Source organism: Ictidomys tridecemlineatus, chromosome 14 (assembly GCF_052094955.1).
Source record: "Ictidomys tridecemlineatus isolate mIctTri1 chromosome 14, mIctTri1.hap1, whole genome shotgun sequence".
Classification (NCBI taxonomy): Eukaryota; Metazoa; Chordata; class Mammalia; order Rodentia; family Sciuridae; genus Ictidomys; species Ictidomys tridecemlineatus.
Window position 1 is genome coordinate 56,367,061 of NC_135490.1, and position 21,756 is coordinate 56,388,816.

At 40.8% G+C, this 21,756-nt stretch overlaps 1 protein-coding gene and 1 pseudogene across 1 annotated transcript; both read left to right on the top strand.

Annotated features, from left to right (window-relative positions):
• Positions 1–17,774: 17,774 nt before the first annotated feature.
• On the top strand, positions 17,775–19,358 carry LOC101962253 (ubiquitin carboxyl-terminal hydrolase 17-like protein 6). Its single transcript, XM_005340386.2, has one exon. It carries the CDS (start codon positions 17,775–17,777, stop codon positions 19,356–19,358), a length of 1,584 nt encoding a protein of 527 aa, XP_005340443.2.
• A 422-nt stretch (positions 19,359–19,780) lies between these two features.
• LOC144370544 (3'-5' RNA nuclease TATDN2 pseudogene) lies at positions 19,781–21,415 on the top strand (annotated as a pseudogene).
• Positions 21,416–21,756: the final 341 nt, after the last annotated feature.

A 21,756-nucleotide genomic window follows, 5' to 3' on the forward strand; every position in this document is an offset into this window, starting at 1 on the left:
TAACTGAAATAGCTGTGAAATTAATGTGGTTGTCTAAAATATAGTAGGGGACCATGGGACAAAATTTCTCATGTATGATGTAGCTTCTTTTAATCTAAATTCAAAATTTTTCCTCTATATTTATATTTTCATTGAGGGCAAAACCTGTTAGTTTGTTTTTTAGGTGAATTTTCATGTCTCTTTTTCAGATTTTCTCCTTTAAATTTTTTTCTCCATTACTTTTTTAACAATAATTCTATGATGATGTTTTTTCTTATAATTCCCAGTGTTCTATTTTTCCAAGATATATATATTTTTTATCTAACCCATATCCTCCATGAAAGAGTCAATGATGAAAAAAGACGTTCTCAAGGGATTGTTGACTTTCAACTTTGTGTCTCTGAATTTCATGCTACCAATTTGTATTTCCAACTCTTCTAGGGATGGAAATGAATATCAAAAACATGAAATGATATGCAGAGCAGTTTTGAAAAGAAAGGCTTCATCCATCAACAGGTCAATGGTAAGTTTCAAGAATGGGAACACTAATTATGTAAGTTAAAAACCTGTCTGTGGAATAAATTAGTGACCATGTGCAATTTGATGGCTGTCATTATGTTGGGAATACACAACTTCTGTGTTAAAACATCTGAATAGCTTGAATTCTGGGAGAAATTAAAAAGATTCCACATGCACAAGAATTTCTCATGTAGCTATTTGAAATATTGAAGACCATCAAGTTAATCAGAGCTCCTTTAAATAAAATACTAGTAAATGGAAAATACTTGGCTCGCCTGGTTATTATCTACAATGTTCACAAAATTAAAATTAAGAAGACTTTCATTTTCATATTACAATGGATTGTTCTAAGATTCTTATGTAGAAAGATTAAGTTTATATGGAGACATTGTTAAGAAATATTCATCTCTTTACAAAACAGGAATCTCATTTTAAAGAGTATTCCTTAAAATGGAGAAAAGAAAGGAACCACTGGGACAGCAAACACTGTGCAGGATCCCTTGATGACAATTTATATCTTGGTGAAAACAAGAAAAATGATTGTGTCTCATGTGAAGTGCAAGAATATTTGAAAGGACATAGGAACTGTTTACCATCTAGAAAATTCAACAACAATGACCCTGGAGATACAATATGAATGTCATCTATGCAGCCAATCCTTTAATCAAACCTCTAATCTAAGCAGACTCAATGAAACTAGAACAGGGGAAAAGAATTGTGAATATAATTTTTCTGAGAAAGTCTTCAGTTACTGCTCTAAGCATAGACAACATGAGAGAACCCAAACAGGTGATAAACAAATTGAATGCCACGTGTGTGGGAAAGCCTTCAGGAAGTCTTACAACCTTCAAATGCATGAGAAAGTCCATACTGGAGAGAAACTATACAGATGTCATCGGTGTGGGAAAGCTTTTTGTAAATTATACAACCTTCAACTGCATGATAAAATCCACACAGGAGAGAAATCATACAAATGCCATGTGTGTGGGAAAGCCTTCAGCAAATCAGTTCACCTTTGTCATCATCAGATAACCCACACGGGAGAGAAACCATACCAATGTCAATTGTGTGGGAAATCCTTTGGTCAATCATGCTACCTTAAACTTCATCAGAGAACACTCAATAGAGAGAAACCCTATCAATGCCACCTGTGTGGGAAATCCTTCAGTCAATCTTGTTACCTTAAACCACATCAGAAAATCCACACTGGTGAGAAACCATATGTATGTGGTGTATGTGGGAAAGCCTTCAGCAAATCAGTTCACCTTTGTCATCATCAGATAACCCACAGGGGAGAGAAAGCATACCAATGTCAATTGTGTGGGAAATCTTTGGTCAATCATGCTACTTTAAACTTCATCTGAGAACACACACTAGAGAGAAATCCTATCAATGCCACCTGTGTGGGAAATCCTTCAGTCAATCTTGTTACTTAAACCACATCAGAGAATCCACACTGGTGAGAAACCATATGTATGTGGTGTATGTGGGAAAGCCCTCAGTTTATCATCTGAGTATGAAAGAATGGTCCAACACAGGCCAATCAACAAAGGTAATATGCTTCATAAATTGAATGTAGGACAAAAATCACACAAACATCTCAACAGAGAGCCCCTACCTAAAAAAGAAAGAAAGAAAGAAAGAAAAAATACAAATGGCCAACAAACACTTGAAAAGGGTGCTGGATATCACTAGTTTTCAAGGAATGCAGTGATAACCAGATGAAAGAAATAAAAATATAACAAATGTTGGCAAGGATATAGAAGGTTTGTGAGTTAAAGCTCATAGTTGTAAGGTCACATATGATGATCAATAACATATCTACTTGTTAATGAATTAGAAACAGTTCAACTTAAACATGTGTTTGTATGCATTGGCATGCATGTGTGTGCATGCAAACAAATTTCGAAGAGGGCCCACAAAGCCTGGGAGTCTATACTATTTAGTATCTCTGATGTGTAAATTAGGAATGTTTGAGGTTCTGGCCATTCAATTTCTATTTTGTAGACTGTTTGCTTTTTATAGCAGGATCTCGAAAGTGCAATGCCAACCTCTCTGTGCAAGAGAAGTTTCACCCTAATGTGGCCAATTCCATTTTGACTTGCTATTGGCAATGGTGACAGAGACCAATGTGTGGACTCACCTCCTGGCCCTTCATGGAACCAGCCTCCGGGCAGTGCAGGTAGAGGGATGAGCCTTTGCTTTAATATGGCAGGCAGGCTTTCTTGCCATTTTTGCACAGATTATTTCACCTAAACAGATGCCATCTGGCTCCACCCATATCTCCATACCAGTAAAGATTTGTATACTTCAAAATAGATAGAATAGGGACTTTGGATGTTCTGATACATCTACAAGGTAAAACTGAGGAAGTAGATTTATTCAATGAACAGAGGTGTGGAAATATCAGGTGGTACTCTGCAGATATACACAATTATTCTATCAATTAACAGGAAAAAGAAACAAAGATAGATGGTATGCAAGTTCCCTTGTCTTTATTTACTTTCAACTTACTTTATTTTACACTTTTGTGTGGTATTTCATACTTGGATCAACTCAGTAATTTCCAGAACATTTTAATATTCCACTCACAGTTATCTTTATTCTCTGAAATACTATTTTAAATTTCAAATTCTGATATTTTATGTATGATTTTGGAGTCTATTGCTAAGTATTTATGTCATATCTCAATAATAAATCTTGTAAATTGTGTACTTGGGAAACATATGTAATTTGTTTCTATCCATTAAAAAATAATTTGGGGTATTTTCAGGGATATCTAATAGGTGCATCATTCTTTCCCAGAAATATTTAAAAAGCAAACATTCTAAGAGAGTTGAATTTTTACTTTTTAATGACCTAATGTATGTCACCATTATGTCTGTAATTTCTGTATTTGATTCTATAAATTATTTTACATTGTATTATTACAAATTAAATTAAGGAAATTTGACAGACTTCAGAGGAATTTGTTCACTAAAATCTAGACCACTTTAAGGAGAAAATATCACCCTAGATACATAGAGTTCCTTTGGGGCAGTTTTGTGGGGTCGCCATTCAAGGGCACATGATAGCACTCCTAATCCTATCAGTGGGACTGAATTACATCTATTCTAATCATCTCTGGGATATTTTGAAACTGATCACTTAACATTTCTTTATACCTAAATATTTTGATACATGCACATTTGTAAAGTGAACACAATACTTTGTACAATTGTCACTATATTGCTTCATCCTCCACCTTGGCTTCTCAAGTGAAGAAATAATTGCACATTAACTGGACCTGGTGGTACACACTTTAATCTCAGGAACTCAGGAGACTGAGGCAGGAGGGTTGAAATTTGGAGGCCTGCCCTAGGAACTTAGGGAGACCATCAGATCTTAGCAAGACTCTCTCAAAATAAAAACTGAAAGGACTGGGGATGTAGCTCAGTGGTAAAGCTTTCCTGGGTTCAATTCTAGCAGCTAGATAAACAAATACATACATAACAAATAAAAATAGTTTCACATAAAATGTTACTCTCCTGTCAAATATACAAAATTAATGAGTTGATCCAAATATGGAATACCACACCCAGTGTGCCAAAGGTATTTGAATTTATAAATTGACTGAAGTGTGAAATAGAGTAAATTGAAAGTAAATAAAGAAAAAGGGAACTTGGATACCATCTCTATCTTTGTTTCTTTTTCCTGTTAATTGATAGAATAATTGTGTATATCTACAGAGTACCACCTGATATTTCCACTTCTCTGTTCATTGAGTAAATCTACTTCCTGAATGATACCATGTAATTGTGTAAGAATATCCAAAGTACCTATTCTATCTATTTTGAAGTATACAAATCATTTATGTTCTAAGGATGTGGGTGGAACCAGATGGCATCTGTTTAGGTGAAATAATGTGTGCAAAAATGGCAAGAAACTTTATCATATTAAAGCAAAAGTTCAGCACTCTGCCAGCACTGCCCGGGGGCTGATTCCATGAAGGGCCAGGAGGTAAGTCCACAGATTGGTCTCTGTCATCCTTGCCAATAGCAAGTGAAAATGGAATTTGCCACATTAGGGTGAAACTGTTCTTGCATTGAGAGGTTGGCATTGCACTTTCTAGTTCCTATTGTAAAAAGCAAAGGGTATGAAAAAAAAAAATGAATGGCCAGAGCCTCAAACATTTCTAATCCACACTTCAGAGACACTGAATACTATAGATGCCCAACGTTTGTTTGGCACTCTTCGAGATTTGGCTGCACGTGCACAGACATGCGCGTGTGTGCATACAAACACACACGTTTAAATTGAACTGTTTCCAATTCGTTAACAGATATGTTGTTGATCACCAAGTGACCTCACAAGTATATAAGATTTAACTTCTACACGTGAAGGTTCTACATCCTTGTCAACATTTGTTACATTTTTATTTCTTTGGTGATATTCATTCTAACTGGTGTGAGCTGGTATCTTTCCCTTTATCATTGGCATTTCTTGATAACCTAATGATATCAATCACTTTTTTCAAGTGTTTGTTGGGCATTTGTATTTCTTTTTGGGGAAGTGTCTGTTCATTGTCCATGTTTTTGTGAAGTAACTACATGGCCTCTTTTCATTTTTTGAGGTAGGGCCACTTATGTTGCTCAGGGCCTCACCATATTGCAGAGGCTGGCTTTCACCTTGGGATTTTTCTGCCTGGGGCTCTGGAGACTCTGGAATTTTAGGCTTCCCTTGGGTGCCTAACCAGAGGTGGAATTGTTAAGGAAATGAGCTCTTCTGTTTCTGTCTCAATGTCCTACTCATCAGAGAGTTTGTTATTCATTGAATAGCTACCAGTGAGCTTTCATTTTATTTTATTTTTGAGGTTCTTGATGCTTTGGTTATCAGGGTGATTGGGGGTGGTGACAGTTTGGGCAACAAGAATGTCCTAGCCACTGGATAGGATGTGACCTGACACTGAAAGACTAGATTTCCTAAATTACATCCAGAGGTACAATTACAGCTGAAGAAGGAATGATACCCAGGCTTCATGTATGAGGTTCTCTCCTGTCTGATGAGGCTCACTGTGGCTCTCAGTCACCATCATTGTCCTCACCCTGCTCTCCTCCATGACTATGGCTTGGAAATGAGGTCTCCCTTAAAGTCTCATATTAAAAATCTCTAAATGTTCCAAAATTTTGGAGGTGAGATGATTACATTAGGAGAGATGGATGTGACCTGAAAGTGAATTGATTGTCCAATAATTTGAATATGCTACCAGATGGAAACTGTTGGAAGTTGGGCCAGAGCTTGAGGAAATAGTCCCCTAATGCCTTTTGGGAATAAGCACCTCATCCCTGGCTCCTCAATCTCTCTGCTCCTGGTTGCCATTAGAGAGTATGTTTCCTCTCTTATGCCCTTGTGCCAGGATGTTCTGCCAAACCTTAGGCCTAAAGTATTGCAGTCAGGTGGCCATGGATTGAAACTCTAAAACTGAGTCCAAAACAAAATACTTGTTCTATAAGTTGTTCTTGTCATATATTTTGTTCACAGCCACAAAAACTGGCAATGAGGGGTGTAGTTTGCTCATGTAATTACAGACACTGTGAGATAATCAAAGGGAAGGCACCTGAGAGAACCTGAAAAGCTGAGTGGTGTAACAGGAATCTATTGCTTGTGTTAGGAGGTTTGCAGACAGCACCAAACTCTGAACAAGTCTACTTCAGGCACAGAAGAAGGAAATGTGGGCCTGGGTACAGTGCAGTGGTATAGTGCTTGAATAGGCAGCCCAAAGAATCAAACACTGCAACAAACACAAACACACCCAAATCTGCAAATTCTCACAGAATATCAAGAGACATATGAGAGGAAACAAAGCTCGGGGTGTCAAAATTCAGGTCCAGAGCCCCACAGCCCCCAAGGAACTGCACCCTCCCCAAAGACTGAGAGGGAGAATCAACAGGCCCCACAGAGATCATGATGCAGCCAGCACCTGCATGAGGTCCTGTGAAAGGCTTCCAGAGGATCCAACCTGCTCTGACTTGGACTTCTGACCTATTAATCTGTGACTTAATGGATTTTATTGGTGTTTCCACTAAGTTTCTGGCAATGTGCTGCACATAACTAGAAAAGAAGCACAGAGAATTTCCCCTTCTCCCTCCAACAATTCACAACATAAATTCAACATCCCAACAAGAGTTGAATGATTTATATGTAAAAGATGGAGAACAGGCTGAGAAAGAGAATCAGGTGGAACAAATTCCATCTTTATTTTCAAGACACAGTTGAATCTGAGGCTGGTTAAACACAGGAAAAAGGGGAAAAACTACTAAATATATCTCTTTATGTGGTATAATCATTACTTTCTACATATTTTACAAATTCAAGCACAAATTAAATTTTTTTCTTGTTCAGAGAACATGGGGGAAATGTCAATAAAGGCAACAATTTGCCAACCACACTCTTTGTCTCATTATGTCTCTCAGATTAAAACTGTTTTATTCTACTTTTAATTATTGTTGATTTGGGTAACAAGAATACAACTGTAACTTATTATTATAAATTTAATCATTCATCATGCCCCCCCTTTGGAATACCAGATGAAATGGTGAGATGGTAGTACATCTAACTTAAAAGTAGACTAACGAACTTTGAGAGTCTAATGGACTGTGAGAGTCTAATGGGTTGTGAGAAACTTCAAAACAGCTGTAGCTCAAGGCAGTACAATGGCCCACAACTTCACAGCTGAGCCAAGCTGCTTTTGATGTCTATTGTGGCAAAAAAGATGAGCAGAGGCTCTGTCTATGGCTCTAACTGGCTGACCACCCTCATTGTGAACCCACCATGGCAACACCCCAGTTGGCATGTTATGTGAGGTGGACACTAGGCTTTCCCTTTTGTACCCACATGTATTTCTCTGAAGTTGATTGTAGGTTCAGACTTTGTGTTCTCCATACCATCAGTGAAGTTCCTGGCCTCTCTGTATTGGAGAACATTGTTTTTGCTTGATTTGGATCTGTTGTCAGAAGCTCAGGTCACAATCAGATACAAAGCAGGGAACTTTGATGTGGTGTCAGATATTTTCCAGACATTATTATTTTTCTTCTTGTCACTTATCAGGGCTTGGCTTTTGCTTTTCTATAGAGCTGTGCAAAGATTTGGTCTTCATTCTCTGACTCTTTAATCCTCACACTCTTGCTCTGGGCTTTATCTTCTCCCTTCTTTATAATTCTTCTTTGGATAATGCCTTATTTTCCCTCAAGAAACTGAATTCACAGGAAGTAATCTCTGTCTTAGTACCTGCCTGAGTACATCTTGCGTCTCCATGAAATTACTGGAAAAGATGATGTTTGTCTCTACACTAGTTTTTAGTCAGAAGAATGGGCTGGAGTTCAGGGAAGGTGAATGTCGTTCAATTCTAGGGTGGTATTCATGTCAGCAGAACTGCCAAACCATCAACTATATTGTCTGTCTAAAAAGCAATTTTTAATAAATAATAGTTTATGTAAAGAAAATACTCTGGCTCTGCCTTTAGTAATAATGGACCCATTATTGTGCTGAAGTGTATTGGGCGATTTCTTGCTCTTTATTAGTGCTGGGTGACTTATCTAGGTCTCATGAGGTTTAGTGTCTGCTTTGTTTTTTAACTCATAGTATTAAATGTGAGTACATTCTATTTTTTTTGTGTGAGTGTGTGTGTGTGTGTGTGTGTGTGGCACCAGGGATTAAACTCAGGGCACTTAATGAGTAAGCCACATCCCTAGCTTTTTTAAAAAATAATTTTAATTAAAAAAATTTTTTTGAGACAGGTTCTCACTAAGTTGCTTAGGGCTTTGCCAAGTTGCTGAGGCTGGCTTCAAACCTATGATCTTTCTGCCTCAGCCTCCTGAATTGCTTTGATTACACAGGCAAGTGCCACCACACCTGGCAAGTATGTTCTTTTTATAATCTCTGGAAGGTGGAAAGTTTTTTGAATTTGATTCAAATTCACCCCTTCACGTGGTATATCACAGATGTCAATTGCTTACAACCCTCTCCTGCCTTCTGATAAACCTAGCCTAATTCCCTCTTAAGATTGGGAACCATCTCTTTACATGTTGGGGACCATAAATCAAGTCAAGATGGTGCCTGGCAGTTTGCCAGGAGGAGTGGTTTGTGAGGCAATGCCATTAAGATGATGGGATTCCTTATTGGCTGATTGCCGTATCTGGATGATGCTAATTGAGTCAAGCTGTGTGTAATCAGTTAGGTATATATACCTCTGCTATAATAAAGGGGCTCCTTCTACCTTGGGTACCCGCTAATTTGAGTTCCCTCTCAGTTCCCGCTTCAACCTTCAAGTTGCTTGTCACCACCCAGTTATTTTGCCCAGCCGAACTGCAGCAGTTACAAAGGCATGAAAGGTTCATTTTGTCTTTACTATAAATCACTGTGATTTCTAAACTTGCTCGGAATGCCTGCCCATGCCTTGAACTCACCCATGCCAGGCTTTCCCTGACCAGATAACAACCCTTTCCAAAACTTTAGTGGAGCCTCATAAATTCTGGCTCTCCCTGGCCAGATAATGACCCTCTCTGAAGCTCTAATGGCGCCTTAATAAATTCTGACATCGGGACCAGCTAAAATATTAACTAACCTTTGTGTTATGCTTGTCAAAATTTTGTTATCTGGCAAGACTTGCCAACTAAACATTCTTTTTAATTTTTTTAATTGTAATTTTAAATTTTCTGCTCATTATTTCTCTTGAATGCAATATTAAATATAAAAAAATTTGTTATCTGTAAATTCTCAAGACACCCTGCTTTTGTGTAACTTTGTGCTATAAAGCTATGCTCCTAGAGAGCTGCTGGGCTGTCTTCTGTTCTCGAGTTTTTCGGGAGAAACAGCCTGGGCCAGTTGGAATTATAAGCTTTCTTTAATTTGATTTCAACTGGAGTAAGTAGTCTTTTCTTTGCATTGTGGTCTAACACCTTCCCACAGTAATCTTGCCATTGTTGACTTATTCTGTTTGAACACATCCTAGAAAAGTCAAGAAGTTTTCCCATGATTTTTATAACCTGAAACTAATCCCAGGTTCTTATGATGTACCTGGCTTTTGTATCAAGACATGAATCTGGAACTGGGATTGTGGCTCAGTGACAGAGCACTTGCCTTGCACAGGTGAGATTCTGGGTTTGACCCTCAGAACCAAATAAATAAATAAATGTATTTAAAAAAAATAACTGTGGTACAAAACTATGAAATTAAAAAAAGACATGAATCGTCTGTTCACCTTCCCTCAACTCCTGTCACACTTATCAGTTTGAATGAAGAAGTTATTATCACTCAAAGAATTTACTTAGACAAAAAGAATCCAAGAGCCTCCTAGAATTACCTGAAGATTTCATCAGGGAGGTGAGTATTCATGTGTAGGACTTTATGTAGCAGGCCCCCACAATGAGTGATCCATCTCTTGCTTATTCTTGTTCTTCCCCAAAGTCTGTTTAGGCTACCACATCTCTAAGGGTGTGTCTGTTCCCAGCTTGGAGGATTCTCTTTCCTCATCTACCCTAATTTCTCCTGGGACCTTCAGTTTCTTTCCCCTAAAGCAAAGGAGACCCTCCTCTTCTCCTTGACCTAGACAATAGCAAGGCCCATGGAGCAAACTCACCTTATAACTCAAGGCTTATCTACACATTTTCCTAAGAGGAATGTCGGTGTTGCACTTCAGAGGAATTCAATTAATAGAATGACCTCAATCTCTCACTGGTTGTTTGTATGCTCTCTAAATTCTGCTATTCTTTAGACTAGGTGGGAGTGGAGGGGAGGAGATTGCAGGGATAGGAAGGATAGTAGAATTAAACAGACATTATTATTACTGTGTCTATATATATGACTGCATGACCAATGTGATTCTGCAACCTGTACACTCAGAAAAATGAGCAATTATATTCCATCTGATTCAAATGTATGATATGTCAAGGTCATTGTACTGTCATGTGTAACTAATTAAAAAAATATGAAAAAAAAGGAAAAAAATTCTGCTATTCTCTACAAGCCAACTCAAATTCTTCCTCTTCTATTAAAATCTTCCAAAGTCTTCTATCTCAACAAAATAAGACATAGGGTTCTTCAAACTATCAGTACAATTTTGAACATTGTTGTGAGCGTCTTCACTTTTTTCTGATTGAACAGCTCTTTGGCAGTCAACCAAGGATTGCTATATAGGCTCCTTCTATTGTTATTTACCCAACACATGTTTTAACTTTGTTTCTGTACCTACCTTTTCTTTTGAGTGAAGGAATCACTTTTGTATGTTTCATGGTATTCATTAAATACTGATTTTGTATTTTTGATTTATTTTGCAATAGTTTCTAAGTGTTCATTAGAAAAAGTCAACAGTAGTAAAATAGATATTCTTTGATTTAAGGTCATAGTTATTCTTTGGGTTGAAAGGGGAATATAAACATTATATCTGTAATAATTATATCTAATCATGTTGGTTTAGGGAAGTTAATTCTATATGGATTCATCACAGCCCAGAACTACTTATATTTCTTTGTAACTTCCAGCAACAGCCATTCTCTTTCAGGATCTCCAAGTCAATATCAAGTGGCAAGGCGAAGGTGGCAGTGGAGGGTTTGGAGAAGGATTGCAGAAACCATGCCAACAATAGAGTTCTGGAGGGATTAATGGCAGTTGGGATTTTTGAGGAGGGACAAAGGAGCTAAAACAAAGCTGAAGTTCTTACTTCCAGATGACCCCCAATTCCCAGAAATGCCCTGGGTTTTCACTGTAAGTTTCTAATTAATTAGATTAACTCTGACTAAAAAATCATATGGTCAGATTATTGTATCCTGACTAATTAATCTTGCTCTATGCCTTGGCAAATCTCCATAATCCATACACCAGTTCCAACCTGTTGATTAATCAATAAGCCTGCTCACAGTTCTGTCTAGGGAGCACATATTAATTTATCAATAATATAATGTGCTACTGGCCTTTTAAAAAATATTTTTTTAGTTGTAGTTGGACACAATTATTTTACTTATGTTTTTTTATGTGGTGCTGAGGATGAACCGTGGGCCTCCCAAGTACAGGTCGAGCACTCTACTGCTGAGCCCTGTGTTACTGGCCTTTGATTATATCAAAAGGGCAACTGATTTCTCAAGAGTATGCTAATTCAATAAGAAACAATAAGTAAAATTGCCCTGAATTTAGAGATATGTGATTGTAGAAACTATCAATTAGTCTGCATCTAAAAGTTCATTTTTTTTTAGTGAAGAATGGCTCACTGCTTTAATTTTGATAGCGATAACCCTGAACCTTTGGCAAAATAAGCAAACAAACAAAAACTCCACCCAAATATATGCAGAAGCCACTAGTTTTCTGGGCATTTTCTTAGCCAGATAGATCTATTTTCTGGGGTGAGAAGTAGAAGTCAATTCATAATTATTGTTTTTGCCATGCGCCAGAAAGGATGTGTTCAATTATATGATTCTATGAATTCCTGTCCATCTAACTCTTGAAACAGAGCAAAGCATGAAGAGCAAATGACCCAGTCAGTTTCATTTCCTGAATAATGACTTGTATCTTCATAATAATTTCTTAAGCCCCAAGCAAACCAACCTTTTTTTAAGAAAAGTTCTAAGCCTTACTTTATATGTATTTTTCTTTGTTTTTCATTTGTTTTCCATCTCTCCTCCTTTTACTTTTCTTTTCTCTCTTTTTTGCCCTTTTCCTCTATTCATGACTGAAGCTAATGATTCTATCATCTTTCTTCACCCATTCAGTTGTTTATCTTTTCATTGGGCATTCTAATAAAGAATTCAGTGTTTAGCAAAATCCAGTTCCCAACAAAGACATACAAAGTTTTGATTAGTGCAAAAGGTAAATGATTAGTAGCCATTAGGTAAAATTTATTTGTAATAAATATTAATTTTAACACATTGACTTTCCTTCATGGTAACCAGAGTAACAGAATATTTAGAATTTAAATGTGCTTAGGTTAGAAACTAAATAGGAATGGGACTACTCTCTAAACTAAATAGGAATGGGTAATCTCTCTCAGGACAATGCTATGTAAAAAGGTATGAAAAATATAAAATTTAAATTATAAGAAAATTGTAGGTTCAAATTCAGTTGTAAGAAATAATACATAATGATCCTATGTACCCTTTATCTAGTTTCACTGAGTGTTAACATTTTGCAGATATAACACCCAAGGTATTGACATTGATATAGTCCAGATATATATGTCTTCATCACCAGAAAGAAGCTTACTGTTATTCTCTGATAACCACACCCACTCCTCTCTCCTCTCCCCATTTCTGATCTCTGGGAACAACTAATCTGTTCTCCATCTCTACAACTTTGTCATTTTAAGAATGGTATCTAAATGGAATCATACAGTTTGTCATATTTTGAGATGGGCTCTTTGACTCAACATAATTCCCTGGAGATGGAGTCAAGTTATTGCATGTATGAATAGCTTGTTTTTGCTGTCTAGTTTTCCATAGCATAGAGGTGGCATAGTATAGAGTTAAACTGTGTACTTGCAGAGAATATCTGTGTTGCTTCCAGGTTTCAATTATTACAATTAAAGCTGCTATGAATTTTTGTGTACAGGTTTTTGTGTGAATATATTTTTCATTTCTTTGAGGTAAGTAAGTACTGGGGATTGAACCCAGTTCCTTATACACATTAAGCAAATGCACAACATCCTGGATGGATATGATACTTATTTGGAGATATAGTGGACTCTGGCTGCATCTCAACAGACCATTTGGCCTTGTGAGGAGTTCCCAGGCTAGGCCCTCAGGGGACTGGGATGGACAATTCAGTTACAGAGACTGAAGCATGCAGGATCTAACCCAGGCTCATTGATCCAAGTCACCACCTGGCTCTCCATATACCTAGGCCTCCTCTTACCTGGGGTCCTCCTCCTCTGGTGGGGGAGCCCTGGGACCCCCTGATGCCTTTCACATTCTGGGTTTTATGAGTCTGTGTGGCTGAGGCTGTAATGACCCATCCACTGCCTCATCTCCTTGTAGTCAGGTCTGCCTTCCTCAGGGGCTTGCTTTTAGAATTTTCTGAGTTACAAGGAAAAGAAAGGAGAAATGTCATATTCACAGAGAAATAAATACTTTCTTCCCCTGTACACTGAGCAGAACTCATGACCACAGAGTCAAGTCTGTTATCCACAATGTGATGTCCCTTCCCCAGATGTTTCTCCATTCTCTGCTGTGGCCACATGGTCCAGGAACAGGACCCTGCCTTAGACTAGACACACTGCATGGGAATGTAATGATAGATTTGCACCATGAGTGGCTGATTCTAGAGAACAGGCACCTCTCTGTGGTGGCACAGTGTCAGTGCCAGGAGAGGAAGTGATTTTCCTGAGTGATGAGATAACCATGGCCTCTAGGACTGTTATAAGTAATGCTCTTAGACACCTTTTTGAAAACCGCAAATGCAGTGTGGTTTCCCTGCTTTATTTTCATTGCTACCTTTGAGGTCAGAGTAGACAGTTTTCAGGGACAATGTCCCAAAGAACATCTATTTTCTTTTATACTTAAACCTGAGCTCCTGATCTTGATTCTTATGTGCTGGCTTAACATTACTACCCTGCTATTTAGGTAGTTTCTAATAAATATGAAATCAATGTATTTGAACTAGAATTGAACAAAGGACATATTTATACTTGACATCTCCATGTGATATATTAGGCCCCCAAATCAAGAACTAACAGATTCAAAATATTGACATACAACCCTGCATTTTCCTCATCATAATGGGATAAAGATATAAATAGCAACAAACACAGACATTTGATTAAGATATGGAAATGGAGTGACTGCTATTCAAGAAACAGTTAATCTTTGAAAACCGAAAGGGAGAAATTAAAAAATGTTGTTAGCCTAATGGAAATGGGGTAACAATATAGCAAAACCTGTGGGATGCCACAATAGGAAGCACTAAAAGGAAAGCTTCTGGCATGGAGTGCCTAGATAAATATACACATATATTTATATATGTAAATATAACATATAAGTGATCTCCAATAAGTAGACTAAGGAGGCTCCCAAACCTCTGAAAGTAGAAAAAAATAAAAAAATAAATATCACAACAGATGCATAACACAAACAATTGTTGTGATGACATAATAAATAAAGTTGAAAGGCCTTTTGCTACAAAAACCAGAAAATATAAATACAAATAAAATAACAGAGGAGAGGCAGGTGATCTGAATAAATTAGAGGTGACAGGAGACATTACAACTGACACCAGAGAAACTAAGAAAATCCTGAATCATGAGGAATTCTTTTTGAAAAAAAAATGCTAATAAATTTTAAAATCTTGAGGAAGTGGACAAAGTCCTGCCCTTGGACATAAAATGCCCATGACCTTTCAAAATTGACCTCAGTATATATTCAAAACACAAGAAAGAAATTGAACCAGTTGTTGTAAAGATTCTCCCAATGAACATCCATTTGTAGATGGAATCACTGCTGAGTTTCAGCGAATTTTTGACAGGATCTAAAAGCAATGCTTCTCAAATGCTTCCATACAATTGAAAGGGAGGGACATTTAGAAACCTATTCCATGGGGCCTGTTAGTGGCAGAGCAGGCTGAAGTAATGTCAGCTGAAGGGTGGGCTGAACACTTGACCCTCACCCATCTGGTTCCTTATCCCTTGTTTGCCTCAAGCCAGAACACTTAACCCCACTCAAGGCTGAACACTTGACCCCCACACATCTGGTGCAGAGGAAACCCACATCTAACTTCTTCCCTCTCACTGAGGGCAGAAGATGAGACCCTTAGCAACTACTGTATGATCCAATCACTGTGGGCCAACAAGGCAGCTTGCAGATCCAGAGACCCCATAAGATGTTGGCTCTCAAAACTCTCCCCTCTCCCTCTCTCTCTTTCCTGTCACTCTCTCTTCCCCCCTCTCTCTCCCTCTCCCTCTCTTTTTTCTCTATCTTGTGCTTTGCTGTCTTCTCTCTCTCTCACACACACTCTCTCTTTCTAACTCTCTCTTTTTCTCTTTCTCTCTCTCTCTCTCTCTCTCTCTCTCTCTCTCTCTCTCTCTCTCTTTCTTCCCTGTTAATCAGACCCCACCACAATAAAGATCTCTTGGTCACTCCAAGTGTCGTGGTCACTTTCCGTTCAGAGCCAACCTTCACCTGTTTATTTACCAAAACTGAGGAGGACACAAGAGAAAAAGCAAAAAGAACTAACCACTGACATTCAGCCATGAAAAAGGAAATCCTATCATTGTGGAGAGCTTTCCTGGAACTGGAAGATGCCACATTCTGCACTCTGAAACATAAGGCTCCAGGGCTGGGCTGTAGCTCAGTGGTAGATTCCTTGCCTTGCAGGTGTGAAGCCCTGGGTTTGATCCTCAGCACCACATAAAAGTGAATAAATAAATAAAGATTTAAAGCATAAAAGGCTCCAGTGTTTTCTCTCATGTGTGGAAACTAAAGGAAACAGATGACTCAAAGGTAGAGGTGGGATCCCCAAGGACTGGGAAGGGTGTGGCCAGGGTGAGAGATGGAAATTGAAGACAGAAGGAGGGGAAATGGGTAGAAGGGTGGATGAACAGGGGAAAGCTTGACATGTGCATGGATGAAACTACCAGGATGAAGCCCATTAATTTGTTCAATTTACAGTTTAATATGCCCAGGACAAAAACAACCAGTTTCTACAGAACTCCTCCACCTTCCCATAGAGCCCAGAATGGTGGAGTAGGTTTCCTTTGAAATTTGAATCTTCCTGCAGTCATTAGAATGTTGAGTGATTAACATTATCTTTCTCAATGCAAACACCCCTGTTTAAAATGAAGTGAGGCTTACCCAAGGAGCTACACCTCCATCATTTCCTGTTTCTCCTCTACTCTTTTCCCCAGCCATAATCTGAAGAACCCATTGGGAAAGGAATCCAACATGAGGTCCGTCTGTTCATCCCTAGTCTGTCAGCAGGTGGCTGCTGGGCAAACACCACAGGAGCAGAGTCAGCTTCCTAGATGTCACAGAAAAGGGAGGGACATTGGATACTGCCCTGGGGCCACGGGATCACATGCCTTGTCTAATGCAATCAGCCTAATCCCTGTGGACATTCCTGTTAAAAAATGTCTCACACATTTGCATCTCAGTTCTGTATTCTATGTATCTGATTTGGAAATCATTGGGTCCTGGATCAATGTTACTTACCTGGACATCTATGTAAACCTTTCTGAGCTAATACTGTTAGACCACGACACAAGAAAAGACCACTGACTCCAATTAAAATCAAATTAAATCAAGCTTATTATTTCGACAGGCCAGGCTGCCTTGCCCCTCAAAATCGTGGGAGCCAAGGACAGCCCCGAGGCTTCTTTGTGGCCCAGTTTTATAGCGAAAAAAGTTACACAAAGGGGGGTTACAGATAACAACACTCTGAAGAGCATAACACAAGTTTACATTTTTGCTGGCCCCGGCATCAGAATTTATGGAGATCTTAGAGACTCAGGGTCGTTATCCAGCCAGGGAAGGCCAGAATATATGAGGCATCACTAAGGTTTAGGAAAGGGTTGTTACATGGTCAGGGAAAACCGGACCTGGGTGAGTTCAGGGCGCGGGCAGGCATTCCAATCAGCTTTACAACATCAACTAATGGCCAGGCCATACAGACATCCTGATATTTTCACAAAAACCAGAAATGAATCCTTCATAACTTGTGACAAGCTGCCTTCTGATCAAATGAGATAACTAGGCTAGGTATATCAATACTGCTTATATACATGTTTACAAAAACAACACTCAAATAATTCTCAGGCATTTAGTGGATAAGAAATGCAAGATAATATTGAGTTTCCATGAATTTGGGTTACTATGGTCTGAAGGATGATTTTTATGCCTCTACACTTAAATATGCTGGGTTCCATGCCCAGCACCACATAAAAATAAAAAAAAGATGCTGTGTCCACCAAACAATGAAAAAAAAATTAAAAATTCCATCTCTCTCTCTCTGTCTCTCTCTCAAAAGAAAAAAAACAAAAAACAAACAAACAAACAAGAAAAACCAAACTCCTGAGATCCACAAACAGGGAAAAAAGTCAACCAGTTTCTCCAGGAAGTGAACTGACCACACCCAAATCCCTAATCTAATTAGTGCTTGCAGGTGATTGGTGGATCTGGCAGGAAGTTAGTGGGTGTGGTCAGGAGGCTGAGCCATAAAAGACTGAAAACATGGACCTGGCTGTCATTTGAAGGCCGGCTCCAAAGGAGAAGCTCTCTCCTCTCGAGATTCAGGAGGGAAACCTGGTGCTTACTGCTCCTGGAGACATGGAGGCAGCTTCACTCCACCTTGGAGGTGAGTCTCAGTTTGATGACTGTATAAAACCTGAATGTTCATCCAGTGCAGCTGATGCTAAAGTCTATTTGGGTCCTTCTCTACCTGCAGAGTCATCGTTGTCACCTTGCCCTGATGCACACTTAAAGAAGAATTCAGCTCCTGTGGGGCCACTGCTGGCTCCTAGAGGGAAACTTTGTCTGAACTGGCAGAGACCATCGGCAGCTGGTGCTGGGCTGCAGAACATGGGAAACACTTGCTATGTGAATGCAGCCCTGCAGTGCCTGACATACACACCTCCCCTGGCCAACTACATGCTGTCCCAGGAGCACTGCCAACGCTGTCCTCGTCACAGGGTCTGCATGCTGTGTGTGATGCAAGCCCACGTGACACGGGCTCTCGGCCACCCTGGGCATGTCATTCAGCCCCTGCCTGCTTTGGTTGACGGCTTCCACACTTCCCGGCAAGAAGATGCCCATGAATTTCTGCTCTTTACTCTCCATGCCATGCAGAAAGCATGTGTGCGTGGGCACAAGCAGCCAGGTGCTCACTCCAAGGACCCTACCCTCATGGGCCAGATATTTGGAGGGTGCTGGAGATCTCAAATCAAGTGTCTCCACTGCTGTGGCGTTTCAGACACTTTTGACCCCTACCTGGACATTATGCTAGACATCACGGCAGCTCCCAGTGTGCAGCATGCACTGGAGCACTTGGTGAAGCCTGAGTGGCTGGAAGGGGAGAACGCCTACCAGTGTGGTGTTTGTCAGAAGAAGAGGCCAGCCTGCAAGACCCTGACCCTGCAGAAGGCACCAAAGGTTCTTATGCTGGTATTGAAACGGTTCTCCGATCTCACAGGGGAAAAAATTGCTAAGCACGTGCACTACCCTGAGTGTCTTGACATGCAGCCATACATGTCTCAGCAGGGCAGAGGCCCAATGGTGTATGCCCTCTATGCTGTGCTGGTCCATGCCGGGGTGAGTTGTCACAGCGGACACTACTATTGTTATATAAAAGCTGGCAATGGCCAGTGGTACAAAATGGACGATGCTAAGGTAGTGGCCTGTGACATTACTTGTGTCCTGAGTCAGCGTGCCTATGTCCTCTTTTATGTCCAGAAGAGTGAACTTGAAACTGAAAATGGGAGTGTGTCCCTGGGCAGGGAAACAATAGCTCTTGGGCCTGAGGACCCAATCTTGAGAGCCACTCATGGAGAGCTCCAAGGAGACTCCTATAGCAAAGCAGGAGAGCCAGAAGAGCGCTTGGTGGATACAGCTACTGGAGAAATCACCCTGGATCAGTGGAAATTTCTCCAAGAACAGAACCGACCAAAGTCTGAATTCAACCTCAGGAAAGTGGAATTCACTCTGCCTCCCAATGTTGTTGTGATTCACCAGTCAAAACACAGAGAAAAGGAGAACATAATGGATAAGCAGGAAAAATACAAGCAGAGCAAGGACACCAAGTACAGCATACGTGAGGAGTTGGTGAACACTGGCCAACTCCCGTGTCTTGCAGCAAGGCCCAGAGCCAACAAGAAGAAGAAGAAGCAGGGCAAGAGGACAGTAATTGTGGTCTAGCAATCCAGGACACTGTGAAGGCCTTTGTATTGCAAACTAATGGTAAGTACTTAGCAGTCCCTGGAGTGCTTTGAGTTTCCTGAAGTAGAGGAGTGCAAACAGAAGCCTGGGTGATCACGGAATACAGTTGTGGGTTTGGGAGTCAAACCAAAGCCTTTAGTCAGTCTCCAATCATTGGGACTTCTCCAAAGTGCCATGGCATCTCTGAAACCTTGAGAACTGTGGTGGATGGGTAGTGGAAAGAGGGAAAGGTGCCCGTGGCATCCAAGCAGTTCAAGGTAAACTACCACTGCAGGAGGTTGTCCCAACAAGCTCAGCTGCCTGCAGAGCCCAGGGACGTGGCACTCTCCAGCTGCCAGCTCACAGCCCTGCATCACGTTCCTGAGGGGGCAGCAGCCCCAGGCACCTGAAAGGTCATGAGGATGTCGATGCGGTCATCCAGGAACTCATCCCACTGCAGAAATCCTTCTCCTCCTCTTCTATCTCTGCTCCTATCCTCCCTCGACTCTTTTTCCTCTTCTTCCTGTGGTGCAGGTGTGGGCAGGGCCACTTCCAAAGGCTGCCTAATTAGGAGCATTGGGCCTTCTTTTGTCCAAGGGATTGTCTATGTGCCCTGGAATGCCTCCCTAGAAGAAATGCCTTTTCTAGAGGAAGAAGCCTGCAGCCTTCAGGTTGATTCCAAAGATAGTTCTCCTAACTCCATGAACTCTTAATTTGCAGCTGAAGCTGAAGGTCAGAAGGATGGGATGGAAGGACCAAACGAAGCCCAGAAAAGCAACTGGAATAGGCTTTGGACCAGGCCTCCAAGCTGATCTACCTGAGGCTCCACAGGACCTTCTAGGGAAATCCAGTGCCCAGAAGGACAGAAACTGCCACCCCTAGGGTGAAGCCCAGCCCAGAAGTGTGTCCCAACCATATGGAAGGACCAGCCCTGAGCATCAAAGTCACTTCTCAGAAAGAGAAAGACTTGCCCCCAGAGGTCAGAGCCCAGGAGGAACAGCCTGACAGGAGCAGCTTGTGTGACACCAGAGTGATTGTGGACCCCCTGGAGGAACCTCCTTAGGAGTCACTTGGTGACCAAAGGACAGTCATTGACAAGCCCTCTCCCCTGCTAGAATATTTGGATGGCTCCAACCTTCAAAAATGGGTTGAGATATCCAAAAGCATTCAGATAGGAAGGTGGTGATGGAACACCCTCCATGAGGAGGCCACTGGTGTGATGTGGACGAGTCTCCAGGGTCAGACTCCCTCAGGAGGAGCCTGTCTCCCTGAAGTACTCAGCAGTTCCAGAGCCTTCTTCCCTCTCCACTGACTACAACATGTACCCCTCATTTGTACAGAAGTCCTTGGTGTGACTACAGCAGCTACAGGGCCAGTAGCCCAAGACTCCTGGCCACCTCTCTGTGGGCAGCAGCCAGGACACAGCCCAGGCTGGGACAAGCAGCCACAGCCTCCTAAGTGATTATCCCCCAGCTCCTCAGTGAGCTCCCAGAGCACCTCCAGAGACCCAGAATTCCCATTCCCTCCAGGAGTGCAGAAGCTCCCTAGAAGAAGTGAAGGAGAAAAGGACATTCTGAGCGGAGACTTTACCTCATCCCTGTGGCAGACAGGCATCTAGCTTTCTGACACAGGGACCTGGGGAGCCCGGGCTGAAGCAGGGCTTTATTGACACTCAGTTCCACTTGGCCATGCTGTACTCCAAGTTCTCCTTCAAAGGGACCTTTGCAAGGTTCAGAAAAATTCATAGCAGCTCTTTCCTCACCTTCAGGACTGCATCTCTGACTTCTGTGACACTGGGACACTGACAGTCTGCCTGTGGAGCAGCTGCTGAAGGAGGATCTGGTCGGGGGGTCTTCAGCTGTCAGCCAGATTTTGCACTTTATTATAGTGGGAGCCAAGAGAAGTCTGTTGCAGGCCTTGGGGCACCCCAGGTCATAGTCTTTGGGTCAATGGGCTGGGATTGCTCTTACTAGTGCACCTCGCCCGTCCCACAGCAGGGCAAGATAACCAGGGTCTCTGTGGTCAGCTTGTCTCTTTTTTTAGATGTTGAGACCTAACAGCAAGGTTTTTCTACTTCTAGAGCTAACAAATGTAATTCCTAAAAGTTTCTGTGGATGTCATTTGTTAAATGCTTTCTAAGCCATTTCTTATCATTTGGCCATGTTGTTTGTTTTGTTCAGTACTGGGGAAGGAATCCAGGCAGCGAGCTGCACTCCTGCTCCCCAGTATGCTTGGGGACCAGGGAGGAGAGGCATTTGTGATTTTCATGACTGATATCAGCCTGAATCTTTCCTTCTTGGGAAGTAATCAACTTCGGGTGTTGTTTTGTTTTAAATGGGAAATACGCCCATTGCAGCATATTTGGAAAGTGCAAACAAATGTGTAAAGATCATTCTCA